At 35.3% G+C, this 19178-nt stretch overlaps 1 protein-coding gene across 1 annotated transcript in view; it reads left to right on the top strand.

The window, feature by feature from the left end:
* The first annotated feature begins 1167 nt into the window (after positions 1-1167).
* The window catches only part of LOC148949045 (sialin-like), a 31856-nt gene continuing 13845 nt past the window's right edge, over positions 1168-19178 (top strand). Inside the window, exons 1-2 of the mRNA XM_089093601.1 lie at positions 1168-1303; positions 18884-19128. Of these exons, the coding sequence (XP_088949727.1) occupies positions 1168-1303; positions 18884-19128 (381 nt within the window). The remainder of the gene's footprint in view (positions 1304-18883; positions 19129-19178) is intronic.

Here is a 19178-nt window from a genome sequence, read left to right as displayed (position 1 = left end):
AATGATACCAAAACAGCCTTCAACATAAAACACGGCCTCCCAACCAATATTCTCAATAATTAAACCGGTTAGCAGAAGACCTGACACCGTACCGAGCTCAGCACTTGACAAAAGGATAATTTCAAAGCCCACAATAAAAAATATACTAAGATCAACTTCCAGAGATGACTTTCAGGATATCACTCGTAATCTTGAAAATTGTATATTTTTCCTCATAAGGAGAATCATTGCGACTCAGGTGTTAAGAGGTTGTGAAAATTGTGGATTCCTACTCTCATCCATTACTTTATTGAAGTTACAAGTCTGTTAATTAGTAGTTAATGTTGAATAGTTAAGAGTAAGCTGTTAGTGTTAATACAAAATTCTGAAAATTGTTTTGGTTAAGAATATTATATGCCCTTAAGATTCACAGCTGACCTTAGCCATTACATTTAGTCAAGCTACAGCAGTAGCCAGGAGATAGTGAGACTTGTCTCCTATACCCTAAAACCTGGATAAACACGCGCAGGGGCGTTGCTTCCGCATTTCTACGGGGGAGGGGGGGGGGAAAGAAGAGTCTATATCCAGAGAGTCAAGGAACACGGGCTATATAATAACTTTTCTTACATTAACGAAATATTACATTAACTGTCGCCAAGGACTGTTAACTCTTTGATTTCAAAAATAAAGAAAAATTCTTCCCTTAGTGTTGATTTTAGTTCAGCAAAGCATGTGCAACTTGCAGGTCCTTTAATCGAGCAACATTTAGCTCTACGGTTTCAGATGACCCTGGTCCGTGGTGTAGTCCCTGTGCAATTTTGTGTCGGACACGTAACTTCCATTCTTCAAAAGGGCAAAAAAGACGCTTCTCTGTTCCGTTTTTACCCCCCCCCCCATTACTGTCTCGTGCACTACTTTCAAGCTCTTCGAGTCATTTTTTTTATACGAAACATTGAAAAAAAAAGTTCGGCCCCTCCTAGGCAGTTCAGTTAGCAGCAAGGCTTAGGTTGAGAGTACACTCTTTTTATACGTGTGAATGTGCTAAAGGATATCGAAAAAAGAGATGGTTTCTTGGTCTTGTGTGCACTCGATGTTGCAAGAACTTTTGACTCGTGTGTATTGTCGAAGGACTTACTTGAGGCCCTTTTGAAAGGTACTGATGCTGCAGTAATTAATTGTTTCAGATATATGTATAGAAATCTGAAAGCTGTTATTAAAGATGGTATTCTGCTATTATTGATCCTGAAAGGTATACGCCAAAAAGCTTTGACCTCTCCAGTTTTGTTTAATAATTGTGTTACTTGTGCTCAGGAGAGGTTGTACTGTGCGTTTATCTTCAAAGCAGTTGATCTCTCGTTAGTTACGTTTGCAAAATGACTTACTGAACCATTCGTGCATTTTCAAACAAGAATATTCTTCGACTTTTGAGCTTCTCCAAGAGCATTATGAGCTCAATGGTTTAAATTCTAATTCTCATAAAACAGTTGCTCTACCATTTAACTATAAAGGAAATAAAAATTCTATAAGTCTATCCATCTCTGAAGTTCTTTTTGCCAGCAGCCTTATATACCTAGGTATGCCTATTGGAGTAAATTCGAAAGAAAACTGCAAACCTGGCTCTGGAAAATTATGTTAATAAAATAGGGGCTGTCTATGCATCCCTGGCTTCTAACTGTGGTAAGAGAAAGCAAGGTTCATCACCTTTACTTCAGATAACAAAGTATTTAATGGAACTGACAACATGGACAAGTGACTCTTTTTTGCAGAGAAACTGTCAATTGGTAAATCCAGCTGGAGTTACTGAGAAGCGTATTCATGATTTCTCTACTGAATACCATAAGTCTCCCTATCTTTCGTCATTTCTGTTTGTCCCTTGTTCGTAGTTGTAAAAATGTGTTTTTATCTCTGTTGCCTCTTTTTGGTTTTACTTGATTTTTACTCTGTCTTTTTCTGGGCTCTCCCCAGTTTTTTTTGGACAGGTTATAAATAAAATGATGATGATGATTTTTAATTCTCTTAATTCTTTTTTTTGTGTGTTTTTTTTTTTTTTTTTTTTTGGGGGGGGAAGGTTGAGTTTTCAAGACAAATAACAAAAAGGCTAAAGAAAATAATTTGAAATATAAAATTAAAGGCTTCTCTGGAACGGGTGCCCCATAATGAAAGTGTACAAAAATACAGGATTTGACTAAAAAGTACGAGTAATTACGTCCCGTGGACTTGCTCTGGCACTGGTATTTATTGTACACCTTGTAATTTCACCCCGCAAGGGGTTCACCCCTTGCGATTTAGAGCGCGTCCACTAGGTGTACATCCAAGGTAGTATTCAGGAGAGAGGTTAGGAGGTTTGACTCCCCCCACTAAACGTTTGTCCGACCCGTACAAAATTAATCAAATGCATAAGTACACATTTCTAATGTTTTTTTGTGCACCCCCCCTCTTTCGAACAAAAATCTTGGATAGGGGAGAGAGGGGTGAAACCATACGGGGGCGACTCCGTACGTTTGAGCTCTTGTCTAAAGTTTTTGAGGTAATCCATTCAAAAACTTCCCACTAGATAACCTTCATGTAACGCACATTTGGCGCAAGTTTTAAATTTTGGATAAAAGATACAACCAAGAAAAGAGATAAGGAACTTTTTATATGCTTGCTGGAAATCATGACACATGTAGTAAGGGGATAATAGATTGAAAACCTACAAGAAAACCCACAGTAAGGGTGTATAAGATTGAAAACCTACATGCACTTTCACAAGCCTGAGGCATGGATATGCGTGTATATTTTCAAGTAATTGGGTTACCAGGGGTTAAATCCGTGTCATTCATCTTTAAATTGATTAGTAGGTTTTTTTTTTTTTTAACTTTGCTAATAGGTTTTTAAACCTATTAATACGAACCTTACATGCTTTCAATTTTTGGAACTAGGAGTGTGTGTGTGTGTGATGATATCAGACTGATTTCGTTTCATGGGTTCATTAATAGAAGGACTAATGTTTTTTGAAAAGGGTAATTACTTCTTTAGTTTACGAGATTTGTGAATTTTTTTTGCGAAAAGATATTTGCGTAAAGGTATTGCGATGGTTAAGAATGCCTCACGGGTAATTAAAGAATAGAATGACATTGTGACTTGACCTAGCTTTACCTCGCCGATGTGGTCTGTATAATACATAAGTAACGTTTGAAAAGTATTGTCAATTTAAAAAGAAATGGCTGAAAAGTGTTTTGAGGGGGATGGGTTGCATGGAGGGTTGAGTTGCTTGAGGGTTCAGTTAAAGGGGATACAGTTGCACGGGGGTTTCGGTTATACAGGGGTTCAGTTACAAGGAGGATTCAGTTGCACAGGGGGTTGAGTTAAATGGGAATTGAGTTCCACGAGAGTAGTGCTTTGTCGTGGTTTAGCCGTGAGGTCCCTTACCACAACCCCAAAGGGCTCCGATCCCCCCACCCCAACCCCGAAGGAACCCCCGGTCCTCAAAGGTTCTCTAGGCTCCCAAAAGGGCCGTGGTTTACCTTGTAACTTTTACATTCTCTTGATTTTCAAAGTTCCGTTTGAAGGACTCTGTTGTTTTACGAGGGTTCAGTTAAAGAGGATACAGTTGCACGGGGGTTTCTGTTATACAGGGGTTCAGTTACAAGGGGGATTCAGTTGCACGGGGGTTGAGTTAAATGGGAATTGAGTTCCACCAGAGTAGTGCATTGTTGTGGTTTAGCCGTGAGGTCCCTTACCACAACCCCACAGGGCTCCGATCCCCCCACCCCAGCCCCGAAGGAACCCCCCGGTCCTCAAAGGTTCTCTAGGCTCCCAAAGGGGCCGTGGTTTACCTTGTAACTTTTACATTCTCTTGATTTTCAAAGTTTCGTTTGAAGGACTCTGTTGTTTTACGAGGGTTCAGTTAAAGGGGATTCAGTTGCACGGGGGTTTCAGTTATACAGGGGTTCAGTTACAAGGGGGATTCAGTTGCACGGGGGTTGAGTTAAATGGGAATTGAGTTCCACGAGAGTATTGCTTTGTCGTGGTTTAGCCGTGAGGTCCCTTACCACAACCCCAAAGGGCTCCGATACCCCCCCCCCAACCCCAAAGGAACCCCCCGGTCCTCAAAGGTTCTCTAGGCTCCCAAAGGGGGCCGTGGTTTACCTTGTAACTTTTACAGTCTCTTGATTTTCAAAGTTCCGTTTGAAGGACTCTGTTGTTTTACGAGGGGTCAGTTAAAGGGGATACAGTTGCACGGGGGTTTCAGTTATACACGGGTTCAGTTACAAGGGGGATTCAGTTGCAGAGGGGTTGATTTAAATGGGAATTGAGTTCCACGAGAGTAGTGCTTTGTCGTGGTTTAGCCGTGAGGTCCCTTACCACAACCCCAAAGGGCTCCGATCCCCCCACCCCAACCCCGAAGGAACTCCCCGGTCCTCAAAGGTTCTCTAGGCTCCCAAAAGGACCATGGTTTACTTTTTCACTTTTACCTTCTCTTGATTTGTAAAGTTCTGTTTGAAGGACTCTGTTGTTTTACGAGGGTTAAGTTAAAGGGGTTACAGTTGCACGGGGGTTTCAGTTATACCCGGGTTCAGTTACAAGGGGGATTCAGTTGCACGGGGGTTGAGTTAAATGGGAATTGAGTTCCACGAGAGTAGTGCTTTGTCGTGGTTTAGCCGTGAGGTCCCTTACCACAACCCAAAAGGGCTCCAATCCCCCCCTCCCCCACCGCAAGGAACTCCCCCGGCCTCAAAGGGTCGATGTGCAACCCAAGGAGGCGGGTGTTTACTTTTTAATTTTAAAATCTATTTTTTTTAAAATTTACGTTTTTATGAATCAGTTTTTTTTATACAGTGTGATTTTTTCTTTAAATGGTGTTCGTTCAAAAAAGCGAGAATTTCTGTTCAATAAATAATTCTTATATTTTTTCCGTTCAATTGAAGGCGAGGATTTCTATTAAATAAATAATTGTTATACCTTTTAAAATGACTTCACGGGGGTTTGAGGGGGCTCTGTTGTTTAGAAGGACTAATGTTTTTGAAAAGGGTAATTACTTCTTTAGTTTACGAGATTTGCGAATTTTTTGCGAAAAGATATTTGCGTAAAGGTATTGCGATGGTTAAGAATGCCTCACGGGTAATTAAAGAATGGGATGCTTGCATCAACAATACAAAGAATATGCTATTATACTTAATAGATTTGACGCTTACAAGAGACATTGCTAGAAGGTATTCAATAGCTTAATTGAAAAGTAACGATAGAATGACATTGTGACTTGACATAGCTTTACCTCGCCAATGTGGTCTGTATAATACATAAGTAACGTTTGAAAAGTTTTGTCAATTTAAAAAGAAATGGCTGAATCGTGTTTTGAGGGGGTTGGTTTGCATGGAGGAGTGAGGGGCATGAGGGTTCAGTTAAAGGGGATCCCGTTGCACGGGGGGTTTTGGTTATACAGGGATTCAGTTACACGGGGGATTCAGTTGCACGGGGGTTGAGTTAAATGGGAATTGAGTTCCACGAGAGTAGTTCTTTGTCGTGGTTTAGCCGTGAGGTCCCTTACCACAACCCCAAAGGGCTCCGATCCCCCCACCCCACACCCCCCCGACCCCCCCCGGCCACAAAGCTTCCGGGTGGTTTGTGTTTACGTGGTGTTCATTAAAAACGAAATTTTTGTTTTAAATAATTAGTTCTTGTATCTTTTAAAATAACTTTACGGGGTTTGAGAGACTCTGTTGCCTGATTCCATGTGGTTTTTCTTCTTTTCAGTAAAGACACTCGATATCCTAAAATTGTTTAATTAAAACTTTTTTAAAACTTCGAAATTTTTCAACTTTATTTATTTTTTTCTTTTTGTACATAACTTAAAATGTCAAAATATGCTTACAGTTCTAACAATTGCGCTCTCTGAATGGTCAGAGACACGATGTGACTTTCCCACTGGTATTTTATGACCGGTTATTGACACTACCTAATCTATTGCATGTATTAAATCAGTATTTTTTACGCAGTGGAACGATAAACACATAAGTCATATCTTTTAAAAAAAAAGTGAAGATGGAGCATTTTAATAAAGTGTGTTTACATAACAAGGTTATTGTAGCATTGAATGCTGACAGAGAGAAGTATTTCAACTTTGAAACAAGTACAGGGGCTAGCACTATTTGAAATGTATGCATGCATTGTCATGACAGTAAGGAATTAAATTTCTTTGGAATACCGAAAAAATTCAACTCTTATGTTGGTGGTTATGCGAGATTGAGATCTCCAGAGATGATTGCACTCAAAGAGAATGCCAACATCAAAATAATCATTGATGATAGAGGACAACTCCTTGCTACTGTTGCAGGTAACACATTACCTACTGATACATCCAATCATCAGCTTTCGGGTATTAGCATTCAACGGAAGATCAAAAAAAGAAAGGCCTACTCTTCTACTAATATCATAAACCATATCTTGTCTACGTGCCGAAACTGTTACCTGTGTAAAAATAATGTGATAATAGACAGTTAAATTGCCAGAAAAATAAAAAGGGCATTGTCAGAAAATATCACGATGGAATATAAAGATGAATCGATGAAAAACAAAGCACCAGCAAACGTTACTGCCATCGATCAAACAGTCATTGAACCAAATAATACCAAAGACGAAAAGCATATTGAGCCTGTTGATGAGACACCAGTAAAAACTGTGTATGACTCAAAATGGAATAATGATTATTCTAATTATTACGAACTAAGAAAAGACAATAGCTACAATATCAAGAGAGAACATGGTGAACTATTTTATGGAACATATTCAAAATGTACAAAGTTAATCATTGATATTAATAATGTATCATAATATATTTTTTGTATTAATATTCTACTTAGTATTATTTCATTAAAAATATAATATACATTACATTGTTATGTGTTCATTATTTTTAGATTAAGCTAGCATATCAAACGTTTAGAATGTCAAATAAAACGTCGGAGATGTAAGAAAAGGAATTTGTATGCATCTTGTGCCAGACACACGAGAACAAGTTCTTTCTTTAATTTACCTCTTGGATAAATAAAAAAAAGACATTTCAGTCAAGAAGTTATGACTAAACTCCAATTGAGCAACAAACTCTTTCCTGAATCTACATCAATGATACATAATGCAGAAATTTCATTTAAGAAATTATAAAAAATTGTAAGTAATTAGCAAATTCTTTCAAAAATATGTTAATACGTTTAATCAATAAATATCTTTAAGCTTAACCCGTCTTTATTCCTTAGAATAGTTTTATTCAATTCATTAAATTATGAAGAAATTGTAAGTAAGTAACAATAGCTTTCTTGAATTCGCTTCCTGGACACAATACCGATATTTAATTCAAGAAATCATAATAAAATCGCAAGTAAGTAATAAAGTCTTTATTGTTTTCACCTATTGGATACACAATACTGAAATTTCATTCAAGAAATTATGAAGGAATTGTAATTAGGTAACACACTCATGTTACCTCATGGATACACAATGCAGAAATTTCATTTAAGAAATTATCAAAAATTTTAAGTAAGTAGCAAATTCTTTCTTGAATTCGCCTCCTGGGTAAATAAAAAAGACAATTCATTAAAGAAATTATGAAAAAATTGTAAGTAAGTTGCAAATTCTTTCTTGAATTCAACTGCTGGATAAACAAAAAAGACATTTCGTTCGAGAAACTATGACAAAATTCAACGTAAGTAACAAACTCTTTATTGTTTTCATGACTTAGATATATGATGTAGAAATTTAATTCAAGAAATTATGAAAAAATTCTCAGTAAGTAACAATTTCTTTCTTTAAGACACCTCAGGGATACAAAATACCTAAATTTCATTATAGAAATTATGAAAAAAAAAACAATTTCTTTCTTGAATTCAACTCTTGGATACCCAATACAGAAATTTAATCAGAGAAATTATGAAAATATTTGTAAGTAAGTAACAAAATCCTTTTGTCTTCACTTCTTGGTTATACAGTACAGATAATTAATTCAATAAAATATGAAAAAACCACAAGTATGTAACTTTTTTTTCTCTTGATCAAAAGCAATTTTCACTTAGCTACACGATGTAGAAATTTAATTCAAGAAATTAGGAAAAAATTCTCAGTAAGTAACAATTTCTTTCTTGAAGTCAACTCATGGATACACAATACGGAAATTTCATTCAAGAATTTAATGACTTAGTTAAACGATGTAGAAATTTGATTCAATAAATTATGAAAAAAGTCTCAGTAAGTAACAATTTCTTTCTTGAACTCATCTCTTGGATACACAATGTGGAAATTTAATTCAATATATTATGAAAATGTTTTAAAACAAATAGAAGACTCTATTGACTTCACCTCCTGGATTTACAGTATAGATACTTCATTCAAGATACTGTGAAAAAATTGCAAGTAAGCAACTTTTTTTTCTCTTTATAACAAACAGTTTTCTCTTAGCTACATGATATAGAAATTTAATTCAAGAAATTATTAAAAAATTCTCAGTAAGTAACATTTTCTTTCCTGAAGTCAACTCTTGGATACGCAATACGGAAATTGCATTCAAGAAATTATGAAAAAATTGTAACTAAGTAGTAAATTCTTTCTTGAATTTAGCTGTTGGACAAACAAAAAAGACATTTCGTTCAAGAAATTATAAAAAAATTCTAAGTAAGTAACAAACTCTTAATTTTTTTTACGAGTTAGATATACGACATAGAAATTAAATTCAAGAGATTATGGAAAAATTTTCAGTCTAAGTAGCAAATTCTTTCTTGAATTCACCTGTTGGATAAACAAAAAAAACATTTCGTTCAAGAAATTATGACATAATTCTAAGTAAGTAACAAACTTTATTGTTTTCACGAGTTAGATATACCACGTAGAAATTAAATTCAAGAAATTATTAAAAAATTCTCAGTATAAGTAACAAATTCTTTCTTGAATTCACCTGTTGTATAAACAAAAAAAAACAAAAAAGATATTTCGTTCTAGAAATTATGAAAAAATTCTAAGTAAGTAACAAACTTTATTGTTTTCACGAGTTAGATATACGATGTAGAAATTAAATTCATGAAATTATGAAAAAATTCTCAGTAAGTAACCATTTCTTTCTTGAAGTCAACTCTTGGATACAAAATACGGGAAATTTCATTCGAGAAATTATTAAAATTTTTTATTTAATTCACGAAATCTTTATTAGATTCACCTCTTTGGATATACGTTACATATACTTAATTGAAAAAACTAATAAAAAAAATTAAGTAAGTAGCTTTTTTTTTTATGTTTAAACATCAAATATAGAGTTTCTAAGCGGTTTATAAATTTAATTAAATAAATTATTAAAAAATTCTCAGTAAGTAACAATCTCTTTCTTAAAGTCAACTCTTGGATACACACAATACGGAAATTTCATTCAAGAAATTATAAAAAATATGTGTAAGTAAGTAACATGCTCTTTATTGATTTCACCTCTTGAATATTCAGTACAGATACTTCATTCAAGAAACGTGATTAAACACGTTTTGAAACTACATGCTATTTATATGCCTTTCCTTGGCACCTTTCCAAACGAGCGGGGATTCCCCACTGGTTCCTACACATTGCAAAAAAGTGAGCAGTACGAAAACTCCACGTTTTTCAACCAGACTGGTTTTTTAGGGACCAATCATGAGAGATATGCAAATTCGACATAGCTTTATTTCATTTTTTTAAGGTTCAGTCAGACGAGGTTACGTGCGCGCACGTAACCTCGTCTAAATGAACCTTAAAAAAAATGAAATAAAGCTATGTCGACTTTGCATATCTCTCATGATTGGTCCCTAAAAAACCAGTCTGGTTGAAAAACGTGGAGTTTTCGTACTGCTCACTTTTTTGCAATGTGTAGGAACCAGTGGGGAATCCCCGCTCGTTTGGAAAGGTGCCAAGGAAAGGCATATAAATAGCATGTAGTTTCAAAACGTGTTTAATCACGTTTCTTGAATGAAGTATCTGTACTGAATATTCAAGAGGTGAAATCAATAAAGAGCTTGTTACTTACTTACAAATATTTTTTATAATTTCTTGAATGAAATTTCCGTATTGTGTGTATCAAAGAGTTGACATCAAGAAAGAAATTGTTACTTACTGAGAATTTTTTCATAATTTCTTGAATTAAATTTCAACATCGTGTAGCTAAGTGAAAATTGTTTGTGATAAAGAGAAAAAAAAGCTACTTACTTGCGATTTTTTCATAATTTATTGAATGAAGTATCTGTACTGTATATCTAAGAGGTGAAATTAATAAAGAGTTTGTTACTTACTTACAAATATTTTCATAATTTCTTGAATGAAATTTCCCGTATTTTGTATCCAAGAGTTGACTTCAAGAAAGAAATGGTTACTTACTGAGAATTTTTTCATAATTTCATGAATTTAATTTCTACATCCTATATCTAACTCGTGAAAACAATAAAGTTTGTTACTTACTTAGAATTTTGTCATAATTTCTTGAACGAAATGTCTTTTTTGTTTTTTTTGTTTATACAAAAGGTGAATTAAATAAAGAATTTGATACTTATAATTAGAATTTTTTAATAATTTCATTAATTTAATTTCTACATCGTATATCTAACTCGGGAAAACAATAAAGTTTGTTACTTACTTAGAATTTTGTCATAATTTCTTGAACGAAATGTTTTTTTGTTTATCCAACAGGTGAATTCAAGAAAGAATTTGCTACTTAGACTGAGAATTTTTTCCTAATTTCTTGAATTTAATTTCTACGTCGTATATCTAACTCGTGAAAACAATAAAGAGTTTGTTACTTACTTAGAATTTTGTCATAATTTCTTGAACGAAATGTCTTTTTGTTTGTCCAACAGCTAAATTCAAGAAAGAATTTACTACTTAGTTACAATTTTTTCATAATTTCTTGAATGAAATTTCCGTATTGCGTATCCAAGAGTTGACTTCAAGAAAGAAATTGTTACTTACTGAGAATTTTTCAATTATTTCTTTAATTAAATTTCTATATCATTTAGGTAAGTGAAAATTGTTTTTGATAAAGACAAAAAAAAGTTACTTACTTGCAATTTTTTCATAATTTCTTGAATGAAGTATCTGTACTGTATATCCAAGAGCTGAAGTCAATTAGGAGTTTGTTACTTACTTAAACATATTTTCATGATTTCTCGAATGAAATTTACGTATTGTGTATCCAAGAGATGAGTTCAAGAAAGAAATTGTTACTTACTGAGAATTTTTTCATAATTTCTTGAATCAAATTTCTACATCGTGTATCTAAGTCATGAAATTCTTGAGTGAAATTTCCGTATTGTGTATCCATGAGTTGACTTCAAGAAAGAAATAGTTACTTACTGAGAATTTTTTCCTAATTTCTTGAATTAAATTTCTACATCGTGTAGCTAAGTGAAAATTGCTTTTGATCAAGAGAAAAAAAGTTACTTACTTGCGATTTTTTCATAATTTCTTGAATGAAGTATCTGTACTGTATATCCAAGAGGTGAAAACAAAAAGAGTTTGTTACTTACTTACAAATATTTTCATAATCTCTTGAATGAAATTTCCGTATTGTGTATCCAAGATTAGACTTCAAGAAAGAATTTTTTTTTTTCATAATTTCCTAAATGAAATTTCCGTATTGTGTATCCAAGAGTTGACTTCAAGAAAGAAATTGTTACTTTCTGAGAATTTTTTCATAATTTCTTGAATTAAATTTCTACATCATATATCTAAGTCATGAAAACAATAAAGAGTTTGTTACTTACTTGGAATTTTGTCATAGTTTCTCGAATGAAATGTCTTTTTTGTTTATCCAGCAGTTGAATTCAAGAAAGAATTTGCAACTTACTTACAATTTTTTTCATAATTTCTTTAATGAATGGTCTTTTTTACTTACCCAGGAGGCGAATTCAAGGAAGAATTTGCTACTTACTTAAAATTTTTGATAATTTCTTAATTGAAATTTCTGCATTTTGTATCCATGAGGTAACATGAGTGTGTTAACTATTTACAATTCATTCATAATTTCTAGAATGAAATATCATTATTGTGCATCCAATAGGTGAAAACAATAAAGACTTTATTACTTACCTGCGATTTTATTATGATTTCTTGAATTAAATATCTGTATTGTGTCCAGGAAGCGAATTCAAGAAAGCTATTGATACTTACTTACAATTTCTTCATAATTTAATGAAATGAATAAAACTATTCTAAAGAATAAAGACGGATTAAGCTTAAAGATATTTATTGCTTAATCCTATTAGCATATTTTTGAAAGAATTTGCTACTTACTTACAATTTTTGATAATTTCTTAAATGAAATTTCTGCATTGAGTATCCATGAGGTAACTTCAAGAAAGTGTTTGTTGCTTACTTAGAGTTTCGTCATAATTTCTTGAATGAAATGTCTTTTTTTTATTTATCCAGGAGGCGAAATCAAGAAAGAATTTGTTCCCATGTGTCTGACAATAGATGTATGCAAATTCCTTTTCTTACATCTCCGACGTTTTATTAGACATTCTAAACGTTTGATATGCTAGCTTACTCTAAAAATAATGAACACATAACAATGTAATGGATAATATATTTTTAATGAAATAATGCTATGTAGAATATTAATAAAAGAAATTTATTACGATACATTATTAATATCAATGATTAACTTTGGACATTTTGAATCTGTTCCATAAAATAGTTCACCATGTTCTCTCTTGATATTATAGCTATTGTCTTCTTTTAGTTCGTAATCAGTAGAATAATCATTATTCAATTTAGAGTCATACACAATTTTTACTGGTGCCTCATCAACAGGCTCAATATGCTTTTCGTCTTTGGTATTATTTGGTTCAATGACTGTTTGATCAATGGCAGTAACGTTTGCTGGTGCTTTGTTTTTTATCGATTCATCTTTATATTCCATAGTAATATTTTCTGAAAATGTCCTTTTTATTTTTCTGGCAATTCCACTGTCTATTATCACATTATTTTTACACAGGTAACAGTTTCGGCACGTAGACAAGATATGGTTTACGATATTAGTAGAAGAGTAGGCCTTTCTTTATTAATCTTCCGTTGAATGCTAATACCCGACTGGTGATGATTGGATGTATCAGTAGGTAATGTGTTACCTGCAACAGTAGCAAGGAGTTGTCCTCTATCATCAATGATTATTTTTATGTTGGCATTCTCTTTGAGTGCAATCATCTCTGGAGATCTCAATCTCATATAACCACCAACATAAGAGTTGAATTTTTTTGGTATTCCAAAGAAATTTAATTCCTTACTGTCATGACAATACATGCATACATTTCCAATAGTGCTAGTGCCTGTACTTGTTTCAAAGTTTAAATACTTCTCTTTGTCAGCATTCAATGCTACAATAACCTTGTTATGTAAACACACTTTATTAAAATGCTCCATCTTCACTTTTTTTTAAAGATATGACTTATGTGTTTATCGTTCCACTGCGTAAAAAATACTGATTTAATACATGCAATAGATTAGGTAGTGTCAATAACCGGTCATAGAATACCGGAGGGAAAGTCACATCGTGTCTCTGACCAATCACAGATCGCAATTGTTAGAACTGTAAGCATATTTTGACATTTTAAGTTATGTACAAAAAGAAAAAAATAAATAAAGTTTAAAAATTTCGAAGTTTTAAAAAATTTTTAATTAAACACTTTTAGGATATCGAGTGTCTTTACTGAAAAGAAGAAAAACCACATGGAATCAGGCAACAGAGTCTCTCAAACCCCGTAAAGTTATTTTAAAAGATACAACAACTAATTATTTAAAAAAAAATTTTGTTTTTTAATTAACACCACTTAAAGAAAAACCACCCGTAATCCTTGAGGACGGGGGGGTTCCTTCGGGGTTGGGGTGGGGGATCGAAGCCCTTTGGGGTTGTGTTAAGGGACCTCATGGCTAAGCCATGACAAAGCACTACTCTCGTGGAACTCAATTCCCATTTAACTCAACCCCCGTGCAACTGAATCCCCCTTGTAACTGAACCCCTGTATAACCGAAACCCCCCGTGCAACTGTATCCCCTTTAACTGAACCCTCGTGCAACTCACCCCTCCAAGCAACCCCTCCCGCTCAAAACACTTTTCAGCCATTTCTTTTTAAATTGACAATACTTTTCAAACGTTACTTATGTATTATACAGACCACATCGGCGAGGTAAAGCTAGGTCAAGTCACAATGTCATTCTATCGTTACTTTTCAATTAAGCTATTGAATACCTTCTAGCAATGTCTCTTGTAAGCGTCAAATCTATTAAGTATAATAGCATATTCTTTGTATTGTTGATGCAAGCATCCCATTCTTTAATTACCCGTGAGGCATTCTTAACCATCGCAATACCTTTACGCAAATATCTTTTCGCAAAAAATTCGCAAATCTCGTAAACTAAAGAAGTAATTACCCTTTACAAAAACATTAGTCCTTCTAAACAACAGAGCCCCTCAAACCCCCGTGAAGTCATTTTAAAAGGTATAACAATTATTTATTTAACAGAAATCCTTGCCTTCAATTGAATGGAAAAAATATAAGAATTATTTATTTAACAGAAATTCTCGCTTTTTTGAACGAACACCATGTAAAGAAAAAATCACACTGGCTTAAAACAACAGAGTCCTTCAAACGGAACTTTGAAAATCAAGAGAAGGCATAAGTTACAAGGTAAACCCTGGCTCCTTGGGGGGCCTAGAGAATCCTTGAGGACCGGGGGGTTCCTTCGGGGTTGGGGTGGGGGGATCAGAGCCCTTTTGGGATGTTGTTAGGGACCTCACGGGTAAACCACGACCCAGCAACCCTCTCGTGGACCGCACTCCCCCTTTAACTCAACCCCCGTGCCACTGAATCCCACTTGTAACTGACCCCCTGTATAACCGAAACCCCCGTGCAACTGTATCCCCTTTAACTGAACCCTCGTAAAACAACAGAGTCCTTCAAACGGAACTTTGAAAATCAAGAGAATGTAAAAGTTACAAGGTAAACCACGGTCCCTTTGGGAGCCTAGAGAACCTTTGAGGACCGGGGGGTTCCTTCGGGGTTGGGGTGGGGGGATCGGAGCCCTTTGGGGTTGTGGTAAGGGACCTCACGGCTCAACCACGACAAAGCACTACTCTCGTGGAACTCAATTCCCATTTAACTCAACCCCCGTGCAACTGAATCCCCCTTGTAACTGAACCCTTGTATAACCGAAACCCCCGTGCAACTGTATCCCCTTTAACTGAACCCTCGTAAAACAACAGAGTCCTTCAAACAGAACTTTGAAAATCAAGAGAATGTAAAAGTTACAAGGTAAACCACGGCCCTTTTGGGGGCCTAGAGACCCGTTGAGGACTGGGGGGTGCCTGCGGTGTTGGGGTGGGGGGATCAGAGCCCTTTGGGGTTGTGGTAAGGGACCTCACGGCTAAACCACGACAAAGCACTACTCTCGTGGAACTCAATTCCCATTTAACACAACCCCTCTGCAACTGAATCCCCCTTGTAACTGAACCCCTGTATAACTGAAACCCCCGTGCAACTGTATCCCCTTTAACTGAACCCTCGTAAAACAACAGAGTCCTTCAAACGGAACTTTGAAAATGAAGATAATGTAAAAGTTACAAGGTAATCCACGGCCCCTTGGGGAGCCTAGAGAACCTTGGAGGACCGGGGGGGTTCCTTCGGGGTTGGGGTGGGGGGATCGGAGCCCTTTGGGGTTGGTATAAGGGACCTCACCGCTAAACCACGACAATGCACTACTCTCGTGGAACTCAATTCCCATTTAACTCAACCCCCGTGCAACTGAATCCCCCTTGTAACTGAACCCCTGTATAACCGAAACCCCCGTGCAACTGTACCCCCTTTAACTGAACCCTCGTAAAACAACAGAGTCCTTCAAACGGAACTTTGAAAATCAAGAGAATGTAAAAGTTACAAGGTAAACCACGGCCCCTTTGGGAGCCTAGAGAACCTTTGAGGACCGGGGGTTCCTTCGGGGTTGGGGTGGGGGGATCGGAGCCCTTTGGGGTTGTGGTAAGGGACCTCACGGCTAAACCACGACAAAGCACTACTCTCGTGGAACTCAATTCCCATTTAACTCAACCCCCCGTGCAACTGAATCCTCCTTGTAACTGAATCCCTGTATAACCGAAACTCCCCGTGCAACTGTATCCCCTTTAACTGAACCCTCGTGCAACTCAACCCTCCGTGCAACCCATCCCCTCAAAACACTTTTCAGCCATTTCTTTTTAAATTGACAATACTTTTCAAACGTTACTTATGTATTATACAGACCACATCGGCGAGGTAAAGCTAGGTCAAGTCACAATGTCATTCTATTCTTTAATTACCCGTGAGGCATTCTTAACCTTCGCAATACCTTTACGCAAATATCTTTTCGCAAAAAAAATTCATAAATCTCGTAAACTAAAGAAGTAATTACCCTTTTCAAAAGACATTAGTCATTATATTAATTAATTCGTTAAACTAAACCAGTCTTATAGCATAACACACAAAATCGCTCCTATTTACAAACATTTAACTCATTTATCGTTCGTATTAATTGTTTTAAAAAACTATTAGCCAAGTTAAAAAAAAAAAAAAACCTACTAAAAAACTTACAGATGAATGACAACGGATTTAACCCCTGGTAACCCAATTACTTGAAAATATACACGCATATCCATGCCTCAGGCTTGTGAAAGTGCATGTAGGTTTTCAATCTTATACACCCTTACTGTGGGTTTTCTTGTAGGTTTTCAATCTATTATCCCCTTACTACTGACACATGTAGTCTTTGTCAAATATTTTTTATGTTATTGTAGCTTTTGGACCTTAAGATAGCAGAATCAGACAAGGTATACCCCTGCTATCTGCATGGCAATTTTCATCAGTAAATATCAGGCTGTTATCAGGGGCGGATCCAGGACTTTTTTTAAGGGGAGGGGGGTCGCAAAATAGGTTGATCCAATAAAAAAAATTAGGGGGGGGGGGGCGCAATTGGGCACAATAGGGCGCAAGAGTGCGCCCCCCTAGTGCGGGCGCAATAGGGGGGCGCAATTGAAACAAAATAGATATTTTGTTCCAACTTTAAGATCCTGTGTTCAAAATTGGACAACACTTTCCATGATTACACCATCAAACTTGCTTATGGCCCAAACTCCTGAAAGCATCAGACCAGATCCAAAAGCAAAACTGAAATTGGGCCCATGCAAAAACTGTAGAAAAGGCAAAACTAGAATTCTGACAGAAACGCAAGAAAAAAGGCACTAGAAGCAGAGACTGAGCTAAGGCTTGCTAAGAAAAAAGAAAAAATCGCTATAAAAAAGTCAAAGCTTTCATTCAATGCTGACGAAACTAGAGACGGCATTTCAGACATAGATTTGCCACTCAACGACGAGTTGGAGGATAAGTCTTTACATCGTGGAAGTATTACTGAGTTTGAGATTGATGAAGAATTATTTTGTAGAAAATTTGTGCTTGTAAGATTTATGGTGGGAAAGAAGCAAAACTCTGCTACAAACAAAAACTAAGATACAAACTCCCAGCAATCAGTTCTGCTGAGCAATGCCGAAGCGTTGGTCGGATATTTTATAACAATATCGACAGTTTTGAACTTGGTTATCAAACAACAAAATATTTAAGGCCTTTAGACTCAATTGCTTATAAAAAGTAACGCATTATCAAAGTAGTTTGTTCAAAATAAAAAATTAAAACTAAAATTAAAGAAATCAAATACAAATTATTTTTATTGAAAGTAACTCTATTTTTATTCCTTATGGCATTTCAGTGATTTGTCCTATTAAATTTTTCGTTGACAACTTTTTTTATATAAAATATTTCCATTCTTCTGTGAAGTGAAACTTTTCAAATTCAAGTTCAGCATTAATAGTTGTTATCTGTTGTTACATATGTTCTAGTCAAACTTTATTTTTTAGAGTTTTGGTCAGAGGCAGTGAGCTAGCGCAGCTTAAGTGAAGACCAATACACCTTACGGTCATATTTGTAGTTTGTTACTAAGAAGTAGTGGATCAGGGGCTCTTTTAAATATGGAGAAGGCTGCCACCCCCACAACATCAGTTTAACACTTCAAGTTTCAATATTCATAATTTACTGTTTTGAACCTTCCTCAACAAAAACCGGGCTTGGAAACCACATTTTGAAATACCTGTTAAAGAAGGGGGGGGGGGAGGAAAGTGACGGATCCAATGGTTTTGAAACATCATTTTAAAAATTTTTGTTCGAAAAATTAAAATTTAAAAGTGGAAATGATGACCTGAAACTTTTTTGCGGTTAAACATTAATAAAATATTTTATGAAGTCTCAGACTTAATCTTAAGTTTGAACAATCGTTATTTCTTAGAATAGTCTGTAAGAATAATCTTAAAGATCGCTTCTGCACAATAAAGGCAGTCTTTATTCAAAGGAACGATTTTGACGTTGAATAAATATATGCACTATTTTGACATAAAACACAAGTGATGTAAGAAGAACATGCATTATTTGACTGTATGACAGTGTTTAAAGCCTCTAAGTTGCAAAAAGAAAACATACTTTAAAAATTAATTAAAAAAATATCACTACTCAAGATTAACATTTAAGGGTGAATCTAAGGGTTTTATCAGTTAAAATAAAATTTACTCCGTTGGAAATAATTATTAAAGTTAAATATACCCTGAGCTATTGTATTGCAGTTTAAGTAGCACTTATCAGAAAATTGTCTTAAATAAACAGTCTTGAGTTTCAAATATCTATCTTTGATATTTCCCTATATTTTTTTTAATTCTCACAAACTAAAGGTTTGAAATTTGAACCAACAATTCAAAAAACAGGATGCTCTCTCAAGAGCCAAAATTCTTATGACAATCCTGCACCGAACTGACAAATTTGAACCAGCCATAAGCTGCCATAATATCTTATTTTGTTTTCAGGTAAAAATGAAGATGGTCCTTTCGTTTGGAGTCAGCCAATTCAAGCATTAATCAGCACCAGCTTTCTCTGGGGCTACATTACAACCAATATTCCTGGCGGTAGACTGGCAGAAGTTGTTGGTACAAAGTACCTTCTTACCGGTGCTATCCTCTTAACATCAGTGCTGACCGTACTTGTGCCACCTGCAGCCTACCTTGGATGGCAATATGTTGTGTTTATTCAAATTATGATGGGGATTGCCCTGGTAGGTGTCATATTCTTAGGATGTATTTTTAACCCTAGCAGACGAAAATG

The sequence above is a fragment of the Artemia sp. Qi Xiang Cuo genome, chromosome 8 (assembly GCF_049724085.1).
Source record: "Artemia sp. Qi Xiang Cuo chromosome 8, ASM4972408v1, whole genome shotgun sequence".
Classification (NCBI taxonomy): domain Eukaryota; kingdom Metazoa; phylum Arthropoda; class Branchiopoda; order Anostraca; family Artemiidae; genus Artemia; species Artemia sp. Qi Xiang Cuo.
Note: the sequence above shows the minus strand (reverse complement) of the source record. Positions and strands in the feature narration are given on the sequence as shown.